General features: G+C 45.9%; 1 protein-coding gene across 1 annotated transcript; it reads left to right on the top strand.

Annotated features, from left to right (window-relative positions):
- Positions 1–102: 102 nt before the first annotated feature.
- kif26bb (kinesin family member 26Bb) lies at positions 103–27,149 on the top strand (the record flags this gene model as incomplete). The annotated part of the gene is made up of 15 exons (XM_083642973.1): positions 103–162; positions 347–715; positions 3,891–4,646; positions 8,864–8,985; positions 10,472–10,643; positions 13,873–14,079; positions 15,147–15,240; positions 17,513–17,787; positions 18,405–18,582; positions 19,203–19,356; positions 19,668–19,827; positions 20,165–23,393; positions 24,605–24,777; positions 26,446–26,596; positions 26,947–27,149. 15 exons carry the CDS (start codon positions 103–105, stop codon positions 27,147–27,149), a joined length of 6,303 nt encoding a protein of 2,100 aa, XP_083499099.1.

The following is a 27,149-nucleotide window of genomic DNA, read 5'->3' as shown; positions in this document are numbered from 1 at the left end:
GCCATGCGTAAAATATTTGTTTTTGTTTTTACATTCGTGGGTGTTTGTGCAATAAATCAAAGTGCAGTCAGCTTTTGTTTGGATTTCCTTTAACAAGTTGTCATGTCTTCTCTCTCGCGGAGAGGAGAGAGATGTCCTGCCACGGTGAGAGGAACACACTGGGTAAGTAGGCTAGGCCAGACTTTATTCTGTATGAACAGTGTTCTTAACATAGTCAAATATTGTTATATGATTCAGCATGTCCGATAAGATTAACCGGTTGAATAGTTAGGGTGTGGTTTCACAGTTGTTCACGTCACTTCATGTCTATACCGTCGTAGCCCAGTATCGTGTTCATATTTCTCAGAGCTCAGAAGTGCCGCATCACTGTGAACCCAGCGGTTTTTCTTCTCCGGGTGCCGAGCAAGGCTGCAGCTGCCACCCCAAGGAGCGCCCTTCTCCCGAGGGCGCCGGAGGGTCCAGGAGCGACCCACATAGGGCCATGTGCCAGAGGGCCGACGCTGTCCCATCCTCGAAGTCTCTCCCCGGATCAGAGGACCACTTCAGCACTATTTCCTCTGGAAGTGGGAGTTACAGAGCCGCTATGTCGGGGAATAAAGGATTTGGGCGGTCTGATAGGAAAGTTGCGTGTTGTGAAAAGTGCTCAGCAACCATGGTTGCTCTGAAGAAACAAGCTTTGAGCCTGGCTGTCCACCATCACCTCTCCTCCTCCCAGGTAGGATGTCAATTTCAGTCACCATCCTCTGCTGTGGAATGAGTTGTTCAGGCAGGATGAACTCATCCTGCACACCGTTTTAGACTGGCAGAAATCAAGATCTTACAGAATTGTGTGCTGGTTCAAGTGTTGGCATGAGCAACTGGGTAATATTCATAAACACATCTCACAACTTTTCAGCAGGGTAAGATAAAGAGTTGACCTAAAAATGCATTGAATCTCCTTTATGTGCCAAAAAAAGGCCTCTAATTATGATAAAGCATCAAATCCAAATCCGATATAACTGATAAGAGTAGCCTACCCAAAGTAGGCTAGATCAAATTCATAATTTTGCATAGCCTAGTTTACTACATTGGAATTGTATGTTTCTTTTTTTCTCTTTTGTTCAACTGCAATAGCAGGTGTAATAGCCTGTAAATATAATATGTAGTAGGCTACTATAGCTCAAAAAGAGGCACATTCCCCCTTTTTTTTATAGGCTACATATTTTTGTTATAGCCTAATTTTGTGTTGTTTTGTTTCTATGATCTAGAAGAGCAACCCATGTCAAATTCCTTGTGTGCAGACAAATCAAACAAATTCTGATTCTGACAAATTGGACAATATAAAATGCAGTCTGTGCATGGCTTTGAGACACTAAGTGCAGAAAATGATGCTTTTTCATGTTGATGTGATCGAAGCACGAGTGCAGTGCCGACTGTACGAGGGATACCCATGCATGCACCTACAGTAGCCTACGCTTCCCTGCATCCTACATTGATACCATGCATGCACCTACAGTAGCCTACGCTTCCCTGCATCCTACATTGATACCATGCATGCACCTACAGTAGCCTACGCTTCCCTGCATCCTACATTGATACCATGCATGCACCTACAGTAGCCTACGCTTCCATGCACCTACAGTAGCCTACGCTTCCCTGCATCCTACATTTGTCACCACCAGCATCCATCATGCACACTCCAATCAGCAAAGTAAAGCAGTGCCATCATGCCATTTCTGTGCGAGTGGTTTCAAATGGCATGAATATTTCATCAAGACGTCCCTGTGTCCTCTCGTCAGTCGTCTCCATAAGGGAAAGACAGTATTTATTTTTGTCCTATTGAGTGGGATCATAGGGCACAGCTCACGTCATGTTTTTTTAGAGGCAAACCACAAGCCTGCACACTGGTAGGCTATATGGTGCGAGCTGGAGGGAGGCAGTATCTTGTAGCCACAGACACAGCCAGTAGAAATCTGATAAGGGTCCCTTATCAGATTTCTACTGGCTACAAGGGAGCTTTATTGATCTGGGCATGATTTCTCAAAAGCATCTTAGCTCCATAATGTCGTCATCTTTATATGGGCTTGCAAATATGGCTGAGATGGAACGTCCTCAAATGAGAAACACTGCCCAATCGCCCATCTGGCTGATAAAGCACATTATATTGTCTCCATGAAGAGTACGATTTACTCAAATGGAAAGTTGTAAGTAGTAGCAGTAGTATATTTACACTTACCAGTCCCCGAAAAAATGGACACGCCACGTTTGCATTTCATCAACTTCACTATTTATTTGTCTAAGAAAGAAAAAAAAACATTTAAGGATAAGCCTTTAGATCAAAATGGCTTTAAGATTCCATCAGGTGTGTCCAAACGTTTGACTGGCAGGTGTATTTTTTTTTTTTTTTTGCATATTTAATACATCAATCAGAATAAAATGGAATGCCAGGACATCCAATAGTACATGCTCTACTACTCTGTATAGTGTGTTGACCCAGAGACTACCCCCAAATCATATTTTTGGAAGGAGTAGATATTTGTCCCTAATGGCTCAACTCTTTTGGAGTTTGAAGTGACTTGATTTTACATAATAGTCCAGAGCTTGTAACGTGCCTCCTCTGGGTGAATATGGGTCATCTGCACTAGGCGGAAGCTTGAGGGATGGATGGAAAGAGGGTGAGGGAGATGGTCTGGTTGTTGAATAAAACATATCAGCCTTATTCTCTGGGGATAATTATATTATTTCAGATAGTATATATCCCCCTGCTCTATTTAGTGAGCAATTTGTTCAAATTCAACAGTCAAACATTTATTCCCCGAGCAGGGAAATGAAGGAAGGAGTATCACTCTCCATTCCCCAACAGCATTGTACTGGACAGCGCCCAGGTGTGAATGTGTGTAACTGTGTGGAGTGAACCCAGTGATAGTCTAGGTATTCTTCCTGAACTAATGAAGGTTAAACAAGACTATAGGTCAAAAGCTAGTATATGGCTGGACCGTGTTCCAGTCAGTCAGTCAGTCAGTCAGTCAGTCAGTCAGTCAGTCGGTGACAGAAATGAGCATTTATAGGGCTGGCGGCTGGCCCCGCTGTTGTGGTCCAGCCAAAAACAGAGAGATGCGACTGCTTTCCAGAAATTTTCAATTTCAATCTGGTTAATGAGGGGGGTTTGTGACATTATTTATTTATTTTAAAGGTACAGTAAGTTAAAATTTCACTGCACAAACATACTGTAATCATAATCTCTCTGCAGAGGGTTGTTGATCAATACAATGACTCACTGATTACTTTGCCAAATGCTGAGATTTCTCGCCTTCAAAACGCGCTCTGGCCCCATAGTCTGTTTTAGGACTTAGAGGTTGGACTGACATCTACTGGATAAATAAAAGCATGCTATTGCAATTTCAATCTACTATTGGTTGATCTTGGTTACCTGTCATGTAGGTTACCTGTTTTGTTACAGTATGGTCTGTCATGCAGGTTACCTGTTTTGTTACAGTATGCAACCGCAAGATCTACCAATATTTGGAATAGCATGCTTTATATAGATCTCTGTGCTACACCTTGAAAAGTAGTCTTTTACATTTTACAGGAAGCAAAAGTAATGACATTTTGATATAAATACAAGAAAATATCATCATTATTATTTTCAGCAATTGAATTGTCAAATAGGTGTGTGTGTGTGTGTGTGTGTGTGTGTGTGTGTGTGTGTGTGTGTGTGTGTGTGTGTGTGTGTGTGTGTGTGCGTGCGTGTGCGTGTGCGTGTGCGTGTGTGTGATCAAATGAATTAAAGCCATTTAGTGGAGGAATAAGTGAGTGACTACATGTGCCTACAATAACCTACTGAGTCTATTTTCAACTAAGTAAACGCAAACTGTACATTATTCCTGCCACCTTTATCTCAAATTCTGTAGGACTTGAGTGCTGTGGCTGCCTTTCTTCTCGACAACCTCCACGTCCACAGCAGTCGCTCCACGCTTGAGTCCAGGGAAAGAGACGGAGAGCTGGGGGAGTGCGGTGCCTGCGGTGCCTGCGGTGTGAGCCTGAACCAGCTCAAACAAGAGGCGGTCCACCTGGCTCTGAACAGGGATCAAGCCAATTGGGTCGGCCCATCAGCCACTAAGCCTCCTCACTCTGGATCCAGCCTCTGCACTGGGACACTGCTAAAACACAGTGAGACAAACTGTGGAGACAAGGCTCCAAGAGAGGCTGCTGCTACTGCCGTGCATCAACCACTCAGCTGGAGCCACAGCCCTCACAGCCCCAGGACCGCTCACAGGGCCCTCCAGAGCCCCAGGACCGCTCACAGGGCCCCCCAGAGCCCCAGGATGTCTCAGAGGACCCCCCAAAGCCCCAGGATGTCTCAGACAACCCCCCAAAGCCCCAGGATGTCTCAGACAACCCCCCAAAGCCCCAGGATGTCTCAGACAACCCCCCAAAGCCCCAGGATGTCTCAGACAACCCCCCAAAGCCCCAGGACCACTCCCAGGGCCCCCGAGAGCCCTAGGACCCCCCAGAGAACCCCCCAGAGCCTCAGACGGAGGGGGCCCAAGCTCCCCAACGCCGATATGGACCGCTGGGTAGAGGAGCAACAGCAGCTGGTCGCATCTACAGCGAAATCTGCATCAGTGACCAGCAGCGATGGTGTCACCATCTACCCCTACCATCAGGTACAGCTAAAAGCCTTCTCTTAGCACTATATCATACATAACACCCCCCCTCGTCCCCCAGCGTACAGCCCACTTTTAATGACCTATATGGGTCAAGTGCGTCTTTACGGGCGCACGTGTCAGCAAGGCAATGATTCATAGTGCCTAATCAGACCCTATTTAGATCGGAAGGCTGAGGACGTTGTTTAAAAGTACTTTTGCTAATGGAATAGAATTGGGTCATGATTTATCCCTGTCGTAAAAGCAAGCCAGTCAAAAAGCATTTGTGATGATTGGGGGAGGGTCATAACGGGGTGGCTTGTGAATTATGCATTAATGTGGGCGAACACAGCACCAAATTCAGCCCACCCTCCCCCAGTGCTCCCCCAGTCCCCACTGGAAATGCTTATGAACCCACAGGAGGTGAGTGCAAACCATTTTCAGGTACTTTGAGTGAAAGGTTTGGATTAACACAATGTCTATTGAAGTGCTTTTGTGTGTGTTTTTCTTTTGGTAGACCATGCGCTCCTGATGCCCAGCGACACATAAAGTATAGTGAATCTGAATAAACCTCGTAACTCCAATTTCAGTCACTTTCCCAACTTCAACTGAAAAATGACATGGTGGTGTTTTCACTGCTCTATGAGTTGACCATCCTTGGGTTCATAAAACCCTTTCAAACCCAACTGGATAAAAACAAAATGCATGGTGGTCAACTAAAAATGGGTTGCTTCTCTGGCCCAAGTTGACATTTTGGATATACAAGGTTTCAGTGAGACTTTGCTTTGTTGTCATATTGCTGCTGTGCGGTCTCACTTAAAATATCTTTAAATACCTGAAAATTAGAGTGACACGGTTTCGACGATACAAAAGGCACACAAAACTATACTGGGTAGTGTAAGAATGCCTAAGAAATGATCTAGACCAGGGCTTCCCAAACTTCTGGGGCCCACCCAACCCTTTAATTACAACTCTGATCAACACATCAGACTATAAGATGATGTATTTCCCTATATGTTTTTTATATTATATACATGTTTTATTTCATTAACTCATTGAGTGCCAGCCACTTTTGGAGAACGGACGCTCCCAGTGCCAGAGTTTCAGAGCGTTTTCAGTGATTTCTCGAGGCCCACAGAATATTGTGTGATATTACTATGTAAACACTGAACACGCACAAAGAACGATGAGACTCTATTCTATCATCTGCAAAAAAAAGTTTATTGATCCCATTTTCCGTTCTTTAGTTATGAGCCGGAGAAGATAGCTTGATTCATCCAAAAACAGCAATTTTTTTCTAGAAGCTGAGATAATTGGCCTTTTGTGAAATTAAACATTTCAAGCACATCACTGACTCTGAAGCTAATCTTTTCTAATGTAGTCACACCTCAAAAATCATTTCCTTCAATAAAACAGTTTAGGCCAGGGAATTTTGTTTGGCAGAATAATATTTTTAGCTACAACCAGCAGCGCTGGCCCCTGCGTGCGCTGCTGGTTGCAGCTTCTTGCTGGTCTTGATTTGCTGCTGGTGGGCATCGGATATTCTGGCTTGCGTTTGTCAATCCTGTCCTGCTGCCTGGGTCTGTCTGGGTGTTGCGTGCTGCTCTGCTCTCCACGTCCCACCGTCAAAAAACGCAATTGACGACAATCGTCGTCTTTGGCACTCTACGTCAGTATTTGAATTGACGACAGCTGTCGTCATTGGCATTCAATGAGTTAACAGAGCATGTGAACTTGGGCATAAGGGAAATTAATAATCCATCCACATACAAAAACATTTCGGCAAAATACCCAAAAGCACATTGCCAACATTCAGCCCTCCTACTCATCAATTTGCATGCAAAACATTTTTTTGAGACAAAATGTGCTGATCAACAACAGAATAAATCAATCCACAAGGTATTAATGCTAGGCTGTGAAAAATCCTACCTTATCTGTAAAGGGGAGACTTGTGGTACCCATTGGACCAATTTTCATTCAGATAAATTGAGCTGAGAGGTCAACCCCTTTGAACCCCTTTGAAATAGTTTCCCTCGCCCAAATTTAACCTACGTTAGGAGCATTATTTAGCCCGCTTCCCGACAAGCTAGCATAGTATGCTTGGTAGTAATGGCTGTCTTAGGTCTTCTAGTTTCTTCTGATAACAGGCTCTCCACTGTAGCTTTAAAAATGACCCTGCTACAGCCGTCTGATTACCCGCGAAAATCGGGAGTGTTGGCAGACCACTCGCGGCCCACCTGCAGTACCTCTGCAGCCCACTAGTTTGGGAATCATTGACTAGACCACCATGAGCTCAGTTTGATATGGCTGATTAGAAGGAGAAGAAATAAGAAGAGTGGAAGTGGAGAGGAGAGGAGAACAGAGAGGCAGTGATGTTAACAGTTAACAGGGAGGAGACAAGAGGAGGAGAGAGGAAAAGTGGATGGGAGAAGAAGGGGAAAGGCATGAATTGTTAAGGATAGACCCTTCTCACGGGGGCCATTTTGTGTCGAGAAGCCAGGGTAAACACAGGTGCAAGCAAAACACTAATGAGGGTTTCCAACTTCCATGATTGGGATTTGGAAACCCTCATTAGTGTTTTGCTTGCACCTGTGTTTACCCTGGCTTCTCGACACAAAATGGCCCCCGTGAGAAGGGTCTATTGGGGGCGCTGTTACGACCCCTAAAAGATGACTAGGGTGTGAACGGGAGTCCAGGAGAAAGGGATCGAGAAGAAAAGGGCCATTTATTATCACAAAGGCTTGCTCAGAGAGACAGGGAAGCTTTTAATGATGGTCAAGGTCAAAATAATGAACAAAAACTCAAGCTGCAGAGAAAGCAAAGGAAGTGGACAGGTGGCAGGCAGCGTCTGGAGATTCTCCCTGGCTTCTTATGCTGCTCCTAATTGCCAACAAGCTCCAGGTGAGGCCACCTCACAGCCAAGCCTTGCAGCAAAGGGGGCGGGTCTGAAACACACAGAGAGAGAGAGAGAGAGAGAGAGAGGCAGGCAGGCGTTCTGTATGGGCTAAAAGGCAGGACATGACACAGGTGCAAGCAAAACGGCACTGGAGCACCTAAATGGATTGGAAGCTGGAAACCCTTATTAATGTTTTGCTTGTACCTGTGTTACTTCCTGCCTTTTAGACACAAAATGGGTGAATTGGGTGGGAAGTGAAAAAGGCGAATAGAGAAACCAAAGCACGCACGGCCAGGCTCTGGCACAGGAAGTAACAGGTGCGGAGGAAAGGACTGGAGAGAAAGGGTGAGGGGAGGAGAGGAGAGAAAAGGACGAGAGGACACAAGGAGGGGGGAGGGTGAGACAGCAGATAACTGAGGGGGGGGGGGGGGGGCACGATTTTGAAGGACATCAGGGGCTTTGAGAGATTCTAAAAGAGGATAAGGAGATGAGGGGAAATGACAGGAAAGCAGAAGACTCAAAAACACTATGGCAGATGATGTAAAACAACAAGAAGAGAGAGGGGTGGGTAGCACAGTATCCCTAGCTATATCCTACCTTCACATTCCCGCTCCCAGCCTCCTTCCAAGCCAAGCCCTTAGCCTTCCTGAATGGCACTAATTGGCATTTCATGTTTGGATGTAATCTCGGTGGGAGAATGAAAAGCTGACGCTGTTATCTTGCCCTACTAAAAAGGGCGGAGACATTGATGAGACGGTATGAGAGGTAGGCCGCTGTAAAACAAGATGCTGTCTGTCTGTCTGTCTGTCTGTCTGCCTGTCTGGCTGTCTGTCTTTCCGTCTGTCTGTCTGTCTGGCTGTCTGTCTCTGTGGGGCTCGCTGACCTCATCCCGAGCAGCGGCGGCCAGCGGATGCATGCTGAATAGGTCATGCACAGTCCCTGTCGCGCACACACACACACACACACGCACACGCACACGTTTTCATTGGTGTGTGTGTGTGTGTGTGTCAGTGAGTGTCAGATCATGACACTATGTTATTCACTAGACCTCTCCATCTCTGAGTCATGTTTTAAACTCAGACAGCAGTCACCACAGCCTTTCAGTATTCCTCACACTTCAAACGCATCCATCTTTCTAGAGCCAGAATTTGACTAACAGTGTGTGTGTGTGTGTGTGTGTGTGTGTGTGTGTGTGTTTAACCAAGTGTGCTCTCAACCTAGATGCCCTACATAGAACCACACAGATGCACGCCGATCCCATGCTCCCCTCTTAGGGGGGGGGGGGGGCGTGCCAAAAGTACAGATTTTGTGCTTTTTTTAAACACGTTTTCTCCCCTGGCAGACTGCAGAAGACACCACGCTGGGCTGTGGAGATGCTGGGACGGTGCAGACTAGCCCAAAGATTCCCCACATCTCAAGAGTGGTGAACATTGCAAACACTGCTGCCATGTCCTTTCTGGCCAGGTAAGTGATATATCTATTATATCTATTAAGATACCAATTATGTCTGTAAAAAAATAATTTAATCTGTAAAATACAGGAGAAGTGTAAATCAGAAATTAGCTAATATACAGTATGATGTTACATTATTTCTTAATAAAGTTTGATTTCTAGTCTATTGGTAATTGTATTTCTACTAGGGATCTCGCGCGCTACCCGCGCTCGATTCCTAGGCTCGTCCGTCCTGCAGCTCACCGAGCTGGCCCTGCAGCTCGCCAAGCTGGCCCTGCAGCTCGCATTCACAGCTCGGCCGCCTGTAGCTCAGCTGCTGTGTGGCTAATGAGACCAGCATCACTGATGATGTCAGATTTATGACATCACTGATGATGTAATCAGTGGGATTTATGACATCACTGATGATGTCACAGTGGGATTTCATCAGTGGGATTTATGACATCACTGATGATGTCACAGTGGGATGTATGACATCACTCGGATTTATGACATCACTGATGATGTCACAGTGAGATGTATGACATCACTCGGATTTATGACATCACTGATGATATCACAGTGGGATTTATGACATCACAGTGGGACAGACAGACAGAGAAACAGACAGAGCCCTAGCTCCCATTTATATACTGATGATGTCTGCAGTTATAACGTAATAAAGCAATGTAAACTACACTATGTGATCATTGTTCTGTTACTGCTGTTGGATAAAAAGTTGTTGTTTTAAATGTTTCTCTTTGATGGAAGTAGTAGTTTACATAATCCATAATGTGAGTAAGTACTGAGGCTGAGGCTTATAAAACCCATTCAATACCATTGGTGTAATTTCATAAAAAAAGCATGCTGATCAGGGAGTATCAGACATTGAAGTCATTGAAGTGTTTCATCCCAAAACACTATATTCATACTGGAAAAATATTCTCTGTATTAAAAAAGTACAATGGATAAAATGTTACTACTTTTAAGAAAACTTCTATCTATCTAGTGGTTATTTTGGAATGTTGTTTTTTATTATATTTTTTTACTCTTACTCTTTTACTTTAATCTGTTGCATGTCATATTAGAGCTGCAATTAGTCGATTAGTTGATCAACAGAAAATTAATCGAGAACAATTTTGATAATCAATTAATCATTTAGACACATTTTTACGAAAAATGCAAATAAAAAATAAAATTGTCTCAGACCAGTTTCTTAAATGTGAATATTTTCTGCTTTCTTTAGTCTTCTATGACAGTAAACTGATTATCTCTGGGTTGTGGACTGTTTGGTCAGGACAAAAGGAGACATTTGAGGATGTCCTCGTGGGCTTTGGGGGAAGTGTGGTCAACATTTTTCACCATTTTGTCTTATAGACCAAACGACTAATCGAGTCGAGAAAACAATCGACAGATTAATCGATAATGAAAATCATCACTAGTTACAACTCTAGTCTATATTTCTGTCTAGTTCCAATGGAATGAGCTGGTAAGTGTCCCTGGCTCTCTCTCTCTGCAGGGCGGCCCAGAAGCTGAACCTGACCTCCAGGAAGAGAGAGCTGGTCTGTGATGCAGCTCCTGCTAATCTCTCCACCTGCTTCAGGGGCATCATCCAGAAAAGCCCTCCGCCCGTCCCCCCCTGCCTCCTCCAGGCTGCCGGCAGAACCAAAGACTCACCCAACACTGGCAAGGTACACCTTACCTGCTTTGCTGATCCTCCAAAACAGAAGAACATATCCACACATTACTTCTATTCACCCTATTTTTTGTCTATAACCTGTTAAGCCACAGTAGATTGTTCAACCTAATACTATACTGGAAGATCTTGGCGGCATAACATAGTTAGTATATACCAATTTTGGTCCCAGTTTATTTATTTTATATATATACACCTCAGACCTGGGGGATAAGGTTGCAAAATTTACTCATCAGCACTCCAATTGCAGGTCAATGTTAAACATTTGAGCAAGCGATATTTCTAATACTAACTGAAATTTGGTTGGTTTACATATATCCAGCTATCCTAGCTCTGCAATTTTGCCTCAAAATCATAAACATACATTATTGGATTTTCCAGGGGGAAAAAAAGTTTTTTACCCCTAAGATGTAACATGCACTATAGTATATAGTGCTGCTAAGGGGTAAATACTGTACTATAGTCTACATGAATAGAACATATTACGCAACAGTCACATCAGTAGAAATGTCTCACAAAGGCAGCCAGTCACTTGGTGACTCATTTTACCATGCTATATGTTTGCAATTATGTTGTTATAATACAAAGAATAGAGCATGTCAGAGTTCTCAGTGTCTATTTTGACCATTTTGACAGAATATGCTGTCATCCTCGGCCACAAACACCACCTTGGACGTGTGTTTTTTACCGCCCAGAGTGAAGACATCACAGTCAATTTGGAGGAGATCCTGTATCACCCCTCCTTTATGATATACACTGTAATGTGGTGTTAATGCCTCCATCTTGTTTCTGCCCTCCCACGGGAGGAGGGGGGAGATCAATATGGCTGCCCACGTCTCATAGATGGACTCATGGGTTTAGTCTAGAGTTACAGATGAGGGCTCAGATAGACCCCACTGCCAGCTGCACCTGCCCAAGCACTCAGCTCTGTGTGTGTGTGTGTGTGTGTGTGTGTGTGTGTGTGTGTGTGTGTGTGTGTGTGTGTGTGTGTGTGTGTGAGAGCCAAGCAGGATTTTCTCCTCTTGTAAATGGGTTCTTGAATAATTTAACCCCATACATAGAGCTTGACACATGTTCAATATTTTTAGGGGGAGCCACTTCTCGCATAAGGACGTGATTTTCAATCATTTTTCATATCAAGGACCCCCAGTTTAGTCCACAGACCCCCATTTGATGAGATTTGTCTCATCAAATATTAAGAATATGTTTTATTCAGAATTCCAGAATTCCCTGACTATCTGTATTGTAGGCAGATATAACAGTGGAACTATGATCAAAACAGTCGTTCTTCTACATTCTCTAATGGTTTCAACTTCCTGTAAATTAAATAATATGCTGACGTTTAACAATTCATACATTTTCTGGGGACCCCCTGGAACACCCCCAAGGGCCCCTGGTGGTCCCCGGACCCCACCTTGAGAACCACTGGCATAAAGTATTAAAATGAAGATAGAGGTTGTGTGTGCGTGTGTGTGTGTGTGTGTGTGGGGGGGGGGGGGGGGGGTATGTCCTCCCCAGACACTGGGAACTTGGCATCTCACAGATGGAGCGCATGCTTTTACTGGTTCATGATTGCCGATGACGGGTGATGTCATCGTGGTACAATGCGGTCCTGCGTGATTTCAACAAAACTACTTTTGACTGGCCGTCTGGTTCATTAGGTTGCTGAGGCGTGCGTGCAGAGCTCCTGTAGGTCTGAATCCTTTGTCTCACGTCATCCTCTGTTCTCTCTCTTTTCCATTTCGTCACCAAATGATGGCGACAATCAGAAATACTACAAAATATATTCATGAGTTTATTGACCTTGAGTGCGTTTTACATGCAAACAATAAACAGTTAACGGAAAATAATCAGGTAACTGGCAATAATCTGATTTCAGCGTTTACATGCACTTAGTAAATAGCAGGAACTCCCCTCAAAGTCTATGCGTGGAGATTGACTGCAATGAATAAACCTGATGATTCATCAAAAACCTAGGTGTGTTTATGGGTTTTCTCATGAACTGATAACGGCCTTTATCCGGTAAAGGATGCTGTTTACATCACCGCTTGATCATCAGGTAACTCTAGAAATCCTCTAATAAACAGTTTATTAGTGTGCATGTAAACGCACTCATTGCCTATTGTCTTTTCTGTGGCCTCAAGTTCCTATTCACCTTATGTAGCCCCGCCCACTTGACTCAGTTGTGTTCCGACTTCCTGTTCAAAACGCCGTCTGTTTGACCTAGTCTGACTCATGGGCTGCTCTTAGGGGTCTGCACACACCTTTAGAGCCCCTCAGCAGTGTTGGCCACAGTTAACACAATATCACAGGAAGTGTCAACACAATAGGAAGTAACTGGCTGACCCCTGTGTAAGGTCAATAGGCTGAAAAGTATACTGTATACGAGCTTTGTTAAGTGGCTGTTGGGGTCAACAGATCTTAAATTGAACTTAATACAAGACCTCAAAACCTCTAAATGCCTCCTGTAGAGAGCTGCATTAACAAATTAATGTCATGACTTGAGGAAATACAGCAGGAAGTGTGCATCCCTACACAGCTGTACGTGCATGTGCTTTCTGTTTATTCACTAACTGGGTCAACTGTCTGGAGGTGTACAGAGATGTCATTATCTCTGTATCTGTGTCTGTATCTGCTCATCCAACAAAATTACCTGTCTCTGTCTCTGTATCTGTATCTGTATTCGGATAGAAGACCAGAAATGGGCGTGGTTTATAATGGAAGTCACGTTAATTCGGGGAAAATGTATTTTCTAAAACCTAATATTCAATTTTTGTGCATTAAAAGCACTTTTACTTCAGTCTCCGCTTAGACTCCTGAGCTAAAACTTTGTCTGAAATCACTTAGGCAAAGGTTGCTCTGTAAAGCACAGCGCCTGCACACTTCTTGCACTGAATAAATAATGGCGTCTTCCTTCTTGTTTTGGCCTTTCTACACACACACACACGCACACACGCACGCACGCACGCACGCACGCACGCACGCACCACCACCACCATAATGTGACATAATGTCCTGTAATGTACGATGGTGGCAGGACATAAACACATGCAGCTGCAAGCTATGAATGTGTGTAATTGTATTGGTTTGCAACAGAGCACTTCTGAAAAACAGCACGTTTGCTCAGTCAAATTTCAAATGTCACTGGGTAAAAAGCAGTTACATAATAATAATAATAATTATTATTTCCAACCCAATCCTCTCCCATCTCCTCTGTCCTGCAGGTCAAAGTGGTACTGAGGGTGAGCCCTTCTCCCTCTGACGGCCGCATCTACTCACCTGTTCTCCGGGTCGACCCGTCCAAGAGAAGAGTGGTTATAATGGAGGCGGTGTGTAAAGGCCAGCCTTACACCACACTGACTCAAGGCAGCGAGGGCCAGGCTCTTAAGACCTACACCTTTGATGCAGCCTATCCACAAGAAACAAGCCAGGTTAGCTGCATCACCATGATTTCCCTCAAATAATGTCAGAACACGTTTTCTAAATACTAGTGGAATATCCGTCCCTGTGTGACTGGCCATGTAGTTAGGCCTCGCTCACAGAGTTGGCATGCAGCCTCTGCCCTCTCTCTCCCCAGAGGGTTTTCATAGTCCACTTCCCTGGCTGATTCCAACTGACTCCAGCTGTGCTCCTCCACTCAGTTGTCAACCATCGGTAGCTAACGGATGGAGTTCTCCATGGTGCTGAGCCTGTGTTCACTCATTTTGGCTAATTTGGCCATTTTTGCCCATTTAGTCCCGCATGCAGGACCATCATTACAAACACATGCTTCACAGCCAAGCTTTCTTCAAACCCACAGAAATGCATTTAAAAATTCCTGCAAAGATTTTATGGTTTTCAAACATAGCAAATATGGGCATGTGTATAAAATGATGCACAACACATCTACAGTTTCTCCATTTGATGTAATGGTACGGCCATAAAAATAAAATTCTTGGGTTTGAATATTTCACTTGATATAAGCGTGCAATATCTTAAATGAAACATTGGAACAAGCTGATACAGGACATACTGTGCAACATGTTGGTTATCCAGTATGGAATCTGAAGCTGCTTAAGAGGAAATTCAAAAGGGAAACTCAATCTCACATTTGGGGCAAGACACTGTAAAGATAGATCAAGTCAGTGCATGCTAGGTTTTCTCAAGAATTCAGCGTGCACTCCAGTATTGGCTTCCCCCGGCTGTACTCCACACACCACACACGGTTTGGTTAGCTTTGTCTGTGTGATGAGCTGAACAGGCCTCTTAAAAAGACCCCAGTGGACGGCCATCGCAATTACACAGCGCATCAATTATGATCCGAGTTTTCTCCAGCCCTGGCTTACAGTCTCTACGCCCAGGGGACACGACGAGTCAGCACAGCAGCACACGCTCCTCCTCTTCCTCCTCCTCTTCCTTTCCATTTCCATTTGATTGGATCTATTTGAAATATTTGTTGGCAGTATGCAGCTGAATCACGAGGGCCTCCTCGCTGACCTTTCTTTGTTCTGTGTGGCAGGCCGAGGTGTGCGCAGGCGTCCTGGCTGATGTCATCCGCTGTGTGGTCGGCGGCAGCGACGGATGCGTTCTGGGCTTGGGATGCTCCGGTGTGGGTGAGTAATCGGTCGCTTTAAAGGGCCTGGGGTTAAAACCTCAAGATGAGAGTGGGACGTCTGCTTTTATCCCCACTTACGGGCCATCCATCTATTCCCTCCCCCCCTCCTCCTCCTCCTCCTCCCCCCTGTACCTTCTTCTCTCGTTCTCGCTCCTCTCTTTCTTCATCCCTCTCTCCATTTCCTCTCTCTATCTCCTTATTAATCTTGATTCCCATCTCTATCTCTTTTTTTGCTCTCTCTCTCTCTTGCACCATTTCTGTCTTTACCTGTTACTGTGCAAATAAAAGCCTATTCATCAATTATACAACACAGGTTTTTTTGGGGTTTCTTTTAAAAGCCTCCCTCCTTCCTCCCGTTGGACACGTCAACATTCTGCACAAAACACAAAAATACTTCATTTTATTCCCTGCCGCTCGAGCCTTGGCGAGGACTCTGAACAAAATGGACTCTAATATGTTGCTATTAGAGAGATGGAACCCGGCACTTAGCGTTGCTGCGTGGGTTTAATAGTGGTGCGGTGCAAATAAAGTAGTGCACACACACACACACACACACACACACACACATGCGCTCACACACACAAACACGCATGCGCACGCACACACACACAGTAAGGGCAGGGTCTCCTTGGCTTTTTCACATGACGCCACTCTGGGTAAAGCTGATTGAATTAGGGGGCCGATACAGACTACATGCGGCCCTCAGCCAAGAGAGATCAATCTCCCGCCACACAGTGCCGTTCCCTCTGAATAATGGCAGGCGGCTCGGCCTTTAATTGGAGGAAACCAATTCTCTTATCCTCATTCAATTAGAGTTTGGATAAGACAAGCCCGAGCCCGTAGCTCGATACCAATACTGATGTGGGGCAAAAGTACAGAAGATATGGCACGAGGCCACAAGCAAACAGCATAAGCATAAGCAACACAAGCATAGAAGCACACACGCGCGCGCTACACACACACATACACGCACGCGCATGCTACACACACACATACACGCACGCGCATGCTACACACACACATACACGCACGCGCATGCTACACACACACATACACGCACGCGCATGCTACACACACACACACACATACATGCACGCGCATGCTACACACACACATACAGGCACGCGCATGCTACACACACACACATACACGCACACGCATGCTACACACACACATACACGCACGCGCATGCTACACACACACACATAAACACACGCGCATACTACACACGAAGAGGAAACACACACACAAAACACCAGAAATATACACGTGAACTCACGTAGCCTATACTGTAAGTGTGCGCAGATCACAAGCGAAAGACACAAGCGAGGAAATGACCTGACACAGACACTTCTGTGCACACTCTCTTACACACTCTCTTACACACTCTCTTACACACTCGTTCACACACACAGACTGGACACTCCCAACCCCTTTCTGCCTCCTCAGTGCCGTGCACTTATCGTCACATGTATTACATTACAGCATGTCTGAAAAGCCCCTTAAGGCTTTACAGTAGCATGTTGCTCCTCTCATTCAGACAGTTGTGTAGTGCTGCCTGCTTTACAGTAGCATGTTGCTCCTCTCATTCAGACAGTCGTGTAGTGCTGCCTGCTTTACAGTAGCATGTTGCTCCTCTCATTCAGACAGTCGTGTAGTGCTGCCTGCTTTACAGTAGCATGTTGCTCCTCTCATTCAGACAGTCGTGTAGTGCTGCCTGCTTTACAGTAGCATGTTGCTCCTCTCATTCAGACAGTCGTGTAGTGCTGCCTGCTTTACAGTAGCATGTTGCTCCTCTCATTCAGACAGTCGTGTAGTGCTGCCTGCTTTACAGTAGCATGTTGCTCCTCTCATTCAGACAGTTGTGTAGTGCCGCCTGCTTTACAGTAGCATGTTGCTCCTCTCATTCAGACAGTCGTGTAGTGCTGCCTGCTTTACAGTAGCATGTTGCTCCTCTCATTCAGACAGTCGTGTAGTGCTGCCTGCTTTACAGTAGCATGTTGCTCCTCTCATTCAGACAGTCGTGTAGTGCTGCCTGCTTTGTTGAATCTTGCTCGAAACACAGATCCTTTCCCTCAACGATAATCAGAATCAGAATCATATAGGACACAAACATGGGAAAACCTAGTTCTGTATTAATCAGATGTACACTAATTGATTTGATGCACATTAACATAAAACAACTCAAATGTGTGTTTCTGTGTGTGTGTGTGTCAAGCATTCTCAAGCATGTATTGAGTTGTACTGTATGTATGCATTGTCCACCACAGGGTCTTGGTCCAGCATGGTGGGCAGTGATGAGAGTAGCCAGAAGCTGGGGCTGATACCCTGTGCCATCTCCTGGCTGTTCAGCGCCATCGAGCGCAGGAAGGAGAAGACCTGGACCCACCTGAGCGTCTCAGTGTCTGCTATCGAGCTGTGCTGCGGGGAGGACCAGGAGACGCTCAGGGACCTGCTGGGGGAGGTGGTCCCCTCGTCAGGCAATGTCCAGGACAGCCCAGCCGCTCAGATCAGTCTGCAAGAAGACCCTGTCTACGGGATACAGGTGAAAGGATTTTGTAGTCTTTTTGGAAAAAAAGGGGGCTTGTTAAATGACAGGGAATTGCTGTTCCGTGTATTCCACCCCAGTTCCAGTCTGCTCTGTCGGTCTGTCGGTCTGTCTGTCTGTCTGTGGACAGATTTTGCAAACACAATAGTGTCAAAACCATGCAAGATGCAGTCAGGAAACTTTACAGGTGTGTAGCTGCCATCAAAATAAAGGCCGAGTTTGAAAATGGGCTTGATCCGAGCAAGGGGGCCTGCCCTCCCACATCCCCCCGACACTTTACACCCCTGGCCCACATTTTAATTTTAAGTCACGGCTGGTGATCTCATTGCAAGATTGTCTGTAGTGTTGTTGATTATTTTTGAAAAGTGGAATTGTCTAGACTCTAAAACCTAATAGTCATTGTCATGGATGGATCCTCTTATTGGGATACTATCTAGTAATTAACCTATTTGTTATTTATCTGAGGGCCCCTTGGAGCCCTTACAACGACCCCTATGGATCCCTTGAGTACATTTTGAGAAGCGCTCCTTCATCCAACTGCCCTAAAATGCACTCTACATGTGACTTTGTGTCCCCCTGCTCCCCCTTGCCTGTTTCTCCGCCCCTCCCCTCAGCTTCGTAACCACAACAGGGTGAAGGCCCCCACTGCCGAGCGGGCCGCCTCCCTCCTGGACGCAGCCATTACAGCGCGTCGCCATGGTGACCTCATGATGCCCCCATGCCTCAGCTCCATTATGTTCTTCACTCTCCATGTCCAGCCGCCCCGCACAGAGACCAGCACCACTGGAAAAGGTTGCTGTGACATATTTGGATGCTGATTTAATCTTTCGCTATTCAATATTTAATGTGCTATTTAATTATTCCACTAAGGTATGACTAAGTATGACTCAAACATGGCTAAATAAAAGCTTTTCGCAAAAGGACGTTTAGATGAATGCATTGCACATGATGTGAGCTTTCCTCAAATACTTGAAATAACCCAAATACTTCTATTCTCTTGTTCGTACCATTCTTATCTGTTCTGTCAGATGGCTTCAAGTCTCTTTTCCCACCTTTGTTTATCTTGATTCTCTCTCCTCTCCTCTGATCTCCTCCCATCTCCTCTCCTATCCTCCTCTCCTCCCCTCTCCTCTGATCTCCTCCCCTCACCTCTCCTCTGATCTCCTCTCCTCTGATCTCCTCTCCTCCCCTCTCTTCTGATCTCCTTTCCTCCCATCTCCTCTCCTCTGATCTCCTCTCCTCTCTTCTCCTCCATCTCCTCTCCTCTGATCTCCCCTCCTCTCCTCTGATCTCCTCTCCTCCTCTTCTCTCCTCCCCTCTCTTCTCCTGTGATCTTCTCTCCCCTCCCCTCCTCTCCTCTGATCTCCCCTCCCCTCCCCTCCTCTCCTCTCCTCTTTGATTTCCCTCAATAGCTTTGCGTGGCCCTACCAGATTGACCATGATAGATGTGTGTAGCAGTATGAGGGGGATGACTGAACCAAACAACAGCAAAAGCAAAGTTCCTCACTCTGAGCTAGTCCCTGTTATCTTGTCTCTGCTGAGTGGACATAAAAACATCCCCAGCAGGTAAGAACCTAGGTTATCTAGAAAATATTATTGGTTTAAACATTTGGCATGGCCTGGTGTATTCAGACAGTAAACTGAAGTTGGTTGTTTCTGTTGTTGCCATTGCTGTATCTAGGTTTCCAAAGATATCCAGATGTTTGCCTCACATTAATCTTTTGATGTAAATCCATATTATGAAGATGTGTCTATAGCACACACAAAAAAAACTTTTAGCCATTGTCCCAATACCTATAGGCCTGCACACATGATGGATTTGGCTATTTGAGCTGAGCTGTTAATAATGTTTGGACATTTGTTTTGTTTTTGTACAGGGGTAGTAAATTGGCAATGCTCCTTCGAGAGTCCTTGGGTGATGTAAATTGTCATACAGCGGTGATCGCTCAGGTTGCCGAGTCACCGTCACACCTACAAGAGGCCTTATCCACTATCCAGCTGGCCTCTCGCATCCGCAGGACGCAGAAGAGGGCTAAGGTATTATTATTATTATTATTATTATTATTATTATTATTATTATTATTATTATTATCATTATTATTATTATTATTATTATTATATTAATTTATTAATTTATTAATTTTATGTGTAGACCATAAACCCCTTTTTTGGGCAGTGAGGGAGTTTCATAATTTTGCTTCTTAGATTGTTTGATTTGATGACACTTACATACCTTTGACTCTTTCTTATTTTGACTTACGACGATGTGATTATTTTCCCTTGAGCCTCCTCCTGGACAATATTTTGGATTTTGACCATAGGTCCATAATAATGCTCAGAACAATAACTCTACACTTCATCTTCATTCCAACAGCAGTCCACCTCATGCTCTCCTTGCGGCAGGAGTTTGAGCAGAGAGAGAGCAGGGCCTCGGTCTCTGTCCCTGCGAGCGTTCCACTCCAGCGGTGAGGTGGATGTCGACGTCCCTCGTATCCGTCTGCGCAGAGGGCTAGATGAGCGCTCCAGCAGTGACCAGTCCTGCGACACAGTCATCCACATAGACTCGGACGGCTCGGTCCAACCCAGAGCCGCCTCCACGCTGGGCCAACCCGAATTCGTGCCCATCATCCCCTCCCTGCAACCCAGCAAGCTCGACATGGACGACCCAGAGTTTACCGCTCTCCTTCAGGAGCTTCTGAGCATTCCTCGACTGCAGGGAGAGAAGAAGAAAGAAGAAGCTGAGGGGCAGAAAGCAGAAATGAAGCAGCCAGAGAGGGATTGTCTCAAATGTGACACGTTTGCCGAGCTCCAAGAGCGCCTGGGCTGCATCGACGGTAGTGAGATCGCAACGGATATACCCAAGCTCTCCTCAAAGGGCCCTTCTGCTAACAACGTGACAACTAAATCGCAAACGCGGAAGGACACGGGGAAACAGCCAGAAACGGAATCATCAGAAGCGTCACCGATACCGCTGTTGAATCAGGAGCTGAAAGGCTGCAATCAGACTTCTGTGGCAGAAAAGCCAACACATGGCGCCTTCCCCGGGGACAGTTTTCAGAGAGAGGATTCGGGTCTGTACGACTGTGAGACGGGGAGCGCAGCAAGTTCCAGTGAGGAGCCATTGAATCAAACTCACAGTCTTAACATGAGCTGCCATGCCGATTTCTCAGAGTTGCCTGACACCACAACTCTTAATGATAACTTCTCTCCTCAAGATGGTGACGTGGATGCTCAGAGAATGGCTGTTCCGAATCTGCCTGCTCTCACACTTCAGCCCAGTGGAAGACAGCGGAGCCCTGAAGTCGGAGATTGGATCAAACCGGAAACAAGGACCTCGCCGGTTGGCAAGAGTTCCCCCGTAACTCCGTCCCTCTTCTGTCCCACGTCCTCCTGTTCCGCTTCACCCTCCTTGGCTACCAGTGTTATACTTGGCGACATCTTACCTCATCTCCCCACAGAGGAACTTAAGGAAATGAAGGCCACGATCACAGTAACGGTTCAACAGCCACTGGACCCGAACGGTCACGATGAGCTAGTCTTCTCTATGGTAGAGGAGGTGACCATCAGCGGAGGAGCATTGGACAGAGGTAGGAGAAGCGGAAACATTATTCATTTCAGAGACACATCCCAGTCACCAGCACATGCTCAAGGCTCTGCTGGCTCTCAACCAATCAGAATCATCAGCAATGACAGTGAGGAATCTACAGCTACAGGTTCTAATATTGGCAAAAAGCCTGCAGTTCATCCCACAGCGTCCAGCACTCAGAAACCCCCGTATCAATTCAGAAGAGAAAAGAGGTTCTTACCTTCATTTATAAATCCCATGCTCATGGATACAGATATGGATTGTGATTTGGATGATGCTAAACAAAAAGTGACTCATGATGACAGTTTCACACAAGTGGAGTCATTGTCGGAGCCCAGGAAGAATTATGGCAAGTGTCCAGAAGATGAGAGAGGCCTTGAGGAGAGCAGGGGGGCTTTTGCTATTGAGGATCATGACATGAAGTCTGACAGCATGTTTAGGTCACCCTTTAGCCACATCTCCTATGAGCCGCCCGTCTTTGAGGATGCCGATTTCTCCGACGACACTGCCGAAAACAGGGTCTGTGGAAAGAAGCCCAGAAAGCCAGACAGGAGTTACCCCAGAGGAAGGGAGGGTGTTGATCCCAACCACACTCCCAGGGGCGTGTTGTCAGGGGCAGACAGCGGGCGCAGACCTGTCGGGAAAACCCCTGAGACGATTGGTGTCTCACCTGGTCGCGTAGCAACCGTCCCTGCCTCCCTCAAAACAGCTAGTTTGCCTAGAGGCTGGCACAATGCCAAACAGCAGGAAAGCTACTGGGGCGGTCACATTATGGCAGACAACCACAGAGACCCAGCGTGGGTGACATCATCCACCCCGTGCAGCAGCACAGGGGTCACCCTGGAGAGGAGGCAGGGCAGACAGCACTCCCCAGCCAGCCACAGCCCCCGCCTCTCCCCTCCTCACAAATACAGTATGGAGTACAACAACCAGTACAGACAGGAGGCTAGCAGCCCTGCCACAAAGACTGTTGGATCTGTGTTAGAAACTTCAAGTCTACGCATGAAACACGATAGTTTGAGTGGGAGCCTGGAGTCACCCATTGAGGACAGCAGTAGACTTTTCAGTGTCAAACTGGAGCAGCTGGCTAGCAGGACTAATTCCCTTGGGAGGACCCCAGGCGACTTCCAAACTGTGGATAGAGGCAGCAGCAGCACCTCAGTGAGCTCGAAGGGGAGCTCCAGGGAAAGTACTGAGAGGAATGGTACAGGGAGTTATAAGGGAGATTCTACCTTACCAAGGGTTAGCAGGAGTCCCAGGAGAATTGCTCGGTCTGTACCCATGGCTGATGAGAGTCATCATTTCACCGCCTCCAACAACCACCCATCTCAATCTCCTAGATCTTCCCATTCCAAGCTCTCCGCTGTGGGGAAACTTAAGATGGCTACTCCCAAAGTCCGTCGGCTATCTGCTCCCAGCACCAAGAACCTCAGCTTCTCCTCCAAAGGCCTGCGGCAGTCCATCAACCGCAGTGCCAGCCTCTCCTCAGACGGGAAAACGGTTAGCTTTGAGCGGTCATCCTCCTTTCTGTCCTCCTCCCCTCCATGGTCAAATCACTCCATCAGCCGGACTCCAAGCCAGAGCTCCGCATCTTCGACCAAATCTTCGACCAAATCCCCCATTCAGGGGTTCATGAACGGGCGGATCTCTGACCTACTGAAGGACAGGGAAACCAGCTCCACCTCAGGAGGGCTGGACAAGGCGACCGCCCAGCCCGAGCATCCGCTCCCTTCGCCATATAGCCGGGTGACGGCGCCCCGGACGCCCAGTCACATGAGTGGGCACGCCAGTGACGTCACCAGTGTGTTGAGTGGCGAGTTGCCTCCGGCTATGGGCAAGACATCTCTGCTTTTCCCCAACAGGAACAGCATGGTGAGCAGTGGCTATGAGAGTATGGTGAGGGACAGCGAGGCCACAGGCAGCAGCAACTCGATCAGAGATTTGGTCAGTGACATGAGCGCCTCTCTCCTCAGTGTCGCCCGCAGCAGCCGGACGTCCCGGAGGAGAGGCAACACAGGTAAAAGAACCAGAATGACAGGCCCTTGAATTATATTATACTTTAATTGAAATACATCTCTTCATGGTTTAAGGCACTTTATGATGATCCCAAGACCCAAGAAATCTATTCAGAAATAATAGTGTAATTTCAAAACTCCATGGGTGTCAATCTGAAAAGAAAGAAAGAAAAAAGAACGAACAAAAGGAAGAAAGAAACTGTGTTTGGAAACATCCAAAACCAGCCACAATATGAAATATTGGAAATAGACTTTACTTTTATTTGCTAGATTTGTTTATTTGAGATATGAGTTAGACTTTTTTCAACTTTCAAAAACAAATGCTAGTTTTAAAGGTTGTTTAACCATATGTCATGGTTGTGTAGCAGTTGGGCCACACTTTTTAAAGTGATATGAAACGGGGGTGGCAGTACATTCACACAGAATAATCGTGCCGTAGGGCACATCATTCATTCATGAGCCCAGTGACAACACTTACTAATGGAATTATAAAGAGGGGAAACTTTTAATAGTGTTTTGTTGTAGATGATCTCTGTCGTGGGGTGAACGCCATGCACATATTTAAGAGCTATAACATTCTCTTGAGCCCAAGGACGTAGAATGTGTCTCTACAAACTGCGTTGCGTGTTTGGCAGACTGAGATAACAAAGTCCTGTCTCTGCTCAAATCCAGCTTTATAAATAATGAAGAGGCCCTGGCTGGTTGTCTTTGCCCCCCTGTGGTGGAAGCCAGGCCCCTGTCCTCAATTCATCCCAAGTGCACATGGATTGGAGGCCACAGGAGGCCACAGACCTTAATTTGTCATCTGGCTTTACTCTTTCTCCCCTCCTTTCTAATCCAGAAGGGAACCTTCAAATTCATTGGAGTCTGATGTGAGCTGATATTTCAACAGAACATTTGGATGCAAGCAGAGGCTCAAGAATAGTCTATTATGAATTAAACAATATAACAACCTACTCTACGTTGCTGGCTTTATGTGCCATGTAGGACATATTAGAAGTCATTTTGGATCTCTCTTTTTTTAATTAAATAAGCTCCATATGTCAAATAGAAAATTTGACAAACTTTAACTAAAAATACAATTCCACTTAAACAGTAGGCCTATAGAGAGCATCGGTAAGGGTAGGAGAGAGAGAGAAATACAGGTTGAGAGAAAGCCTCGAACTCGCCACATCTTTCCGGCCTCATTACACTCTCGGTCTGCCCGCTATAGGCTCGCACCAACGCCGTCTTTCCCACGATGCATCCCTGCCCATGAGGCGCTCGGCCAGCGGCGGCCTGCGGGCTCGCTGGGTGGAGCGGGGCATCCCAGAGGCCTACGAGATCAAGGTGTACGAGATCGACAATATGGAGCGGATGCAGACACGAGCAGGTGCTTGCAAACAGGTGACGGATTTATTTGGGTCGTTTTGAAGGAGTTAAAGGGGCATGTCTTGGCACCTGGAAGGAATTGCCACAGCATCGATTGACTTGTCTCCTCCTCCTACACAAGTCTGCATGGCACAGCCTCCACCCCTCTACCCTCCTGCCCTGAGCTACGGTATCCTGTAATCGACACACTAAAGTTACATTTTCACAACAGACAAGTACGCTAGCTAATTAGAGCAGCTAAATCCAAGGGAAACACATTCGTACGGTCACTCTGGCGTCACGCGAGCAAGGGGGGTACACGGGACCCGGAACTGGGGGTCACTCACCATTCAAAACAATGAGCGCGGATGTGAATTTTGTAAATAAACAAGACACGTGGTCTGAGCTTCAGTTTTTAGCCCGAATATTAGAAAAGAGTCCACTGATTTATAACAGGTCTAAAGTCATGTTATAGCAGTCGGGCGCGTGCACTTAGTGACAATCAAGACAACAGTAAAACGGACAGATTTTTGGATTGAGTTTGGCATCAGTGGGCGTAAGCCATAAGAGAGCGAGCCCCGTACCCCCAGCGTTGTGTGTCAACAACACCGGAAATAACTCCAGAGTGACCTTACGAATATCATGCTAAATGGTAATACAGCTTTGTCATTTGCTTTTTTTTTTGTATTGAGAACAAGACTTTTTAGCTTTCGTAACTGAATGTGATGCCCGTCAGTCGCCTGCTAGGGAACAGTTGAAACTGGGTGGGTGGGGGTGGGGGAGGTTTGGGAGTGTCTTGAAATGTTAATGAGATTTTGCTCCAAAATATGTTGGAAAGCGAGTTTTGAAAGTCATAAATGTCATGCAACTGGTGAAGTCATTCAACCCCGCGCAGACATATCATGGTCAGTATGTGCTATGCTGCTGTAACAAAAAAATCGTACTTATTGTCCCGTTAAGATAAGATAATAAGATTATAATAAATTAATAATTACTTGTCAATAATTCATAATCTATCATTAATAATTAATCATATACATTAAGGTAAGATAAAACTTTGATGACCTCATGGGTTAAATTGGGTTATTGGAGCATCAATGAATAAATAAGAATACGACAAACAGAACATACTGTAGCCTACTGTGGGTAAAAGAACAAAAAGAAAATATTGAAGATAATAAAATAGAAATATATATAGGATAAATAGTATTATACTGTATGTTGAGGACAAATTTACAGCTTTTTCATCTACTACAAACCTCCTTTTGGTTTGAATTATTTAATACGTGCAGGTGATGTAGTTCTATTGATAAAATCAGTTGTAATAGTAGTTTAATTAGTTGCGTAACACTCCCATGCTCCATATTTAGAGCTTCTCGTCTTTCCCTATTGAAAAATGTGCATGTATTAACCTTTGAAACCATCCCCTCTGTGTAGCAATGTTAGTATAATCTGAGACAGAGTATTTATTTATATTACGTTTAGTAGCCTACACACTTCTTGTCTTGGGTCACTGCCCAGGGGGGTGATCTGTGTGGGGAGAGAGAGAGAGAGAGAGAGAGAGAGAGAGAGAGAGAGAGAGAGAGAGAGAGGTGCTCTTGTTCATCCAACCTCCAAAACTCTGTGTGTGTGTGTGTGTGTGCATGGCTTGCTTGCATGCGTGTGACGTGTGCGTGGTGTGCGTGTGTATGTGTGTACTCTCAGGGGCCTGCGTGCTTCAGTGCCAAGCTGAAGTTTTTGGAGCATCGGCAGCAGAGGATCTGCGAGGTCCGGTCCAAATACAACAACCTGAAGAGAGAGCTCGATCAGGCCAAGAGGAACCTCATGCTGGAACCCGCCAAGTGGCACCAAGAGTGTGAGTGAAGCTGCTGGGTCCTGATGCCTGATGAGTTAGGCATGCAAAACAGTTGCTTCAGTGAATACAAACTAAAACTAAGCTAGTGGGGTGACAGTGTGTTTCACCAGGGGGTGCCATGGTGCTCCTATTCCACAAGTCACCATTATTGTAATATTTCAGTACATTAGATGTTGGTAATGTCATAAACTCTATCAACCAGATATATTATTATCATTTTTAGTGCTATGGGGCAGTACAGACCTTAACCACAGAGCATTTCTATATGCTTGCTTACAATGACTCCTTAATACACGGGTTATAGGAATAAGGTTTGTAAGGTAAATTGCTTCCTTGTCATTCTTCTCCAGTCGACCTGTGGCAGACGTTCGAGGTAGACTCCCTGGAGCACCTGGAGGCCCTTGAGGTGGTGACGGCTCAGCTGGAGAGCAGGGTCAACCTCTGCAAGGCCAACATCATGATGGCCACCAGCTTCGACGTCTCCACCAAGAAGAAGCGGCAGAAGAAGCGACGGCGAACCGCGCCGGAGCGTCGAGGCTTCATGGGAACCTGA

This window comes from Poromitra crassiceps (assembly GCF_964638095.1).
Source record: "Poromitra crassiceps genome assembly, chromosome: 9".
Classification (NCBI taxonomy): Eukaryota; Metazoa; Chordata; class Actinopteri; order Beryciformes; family Melamphaidae; genus Poromitra; species Poromitra crassiceps.
The sequence above is the reverse complement of the archived record's forward strand: the minus strand, read 5'-3'. Positions and strand labels throughout refer to the sequence as shown.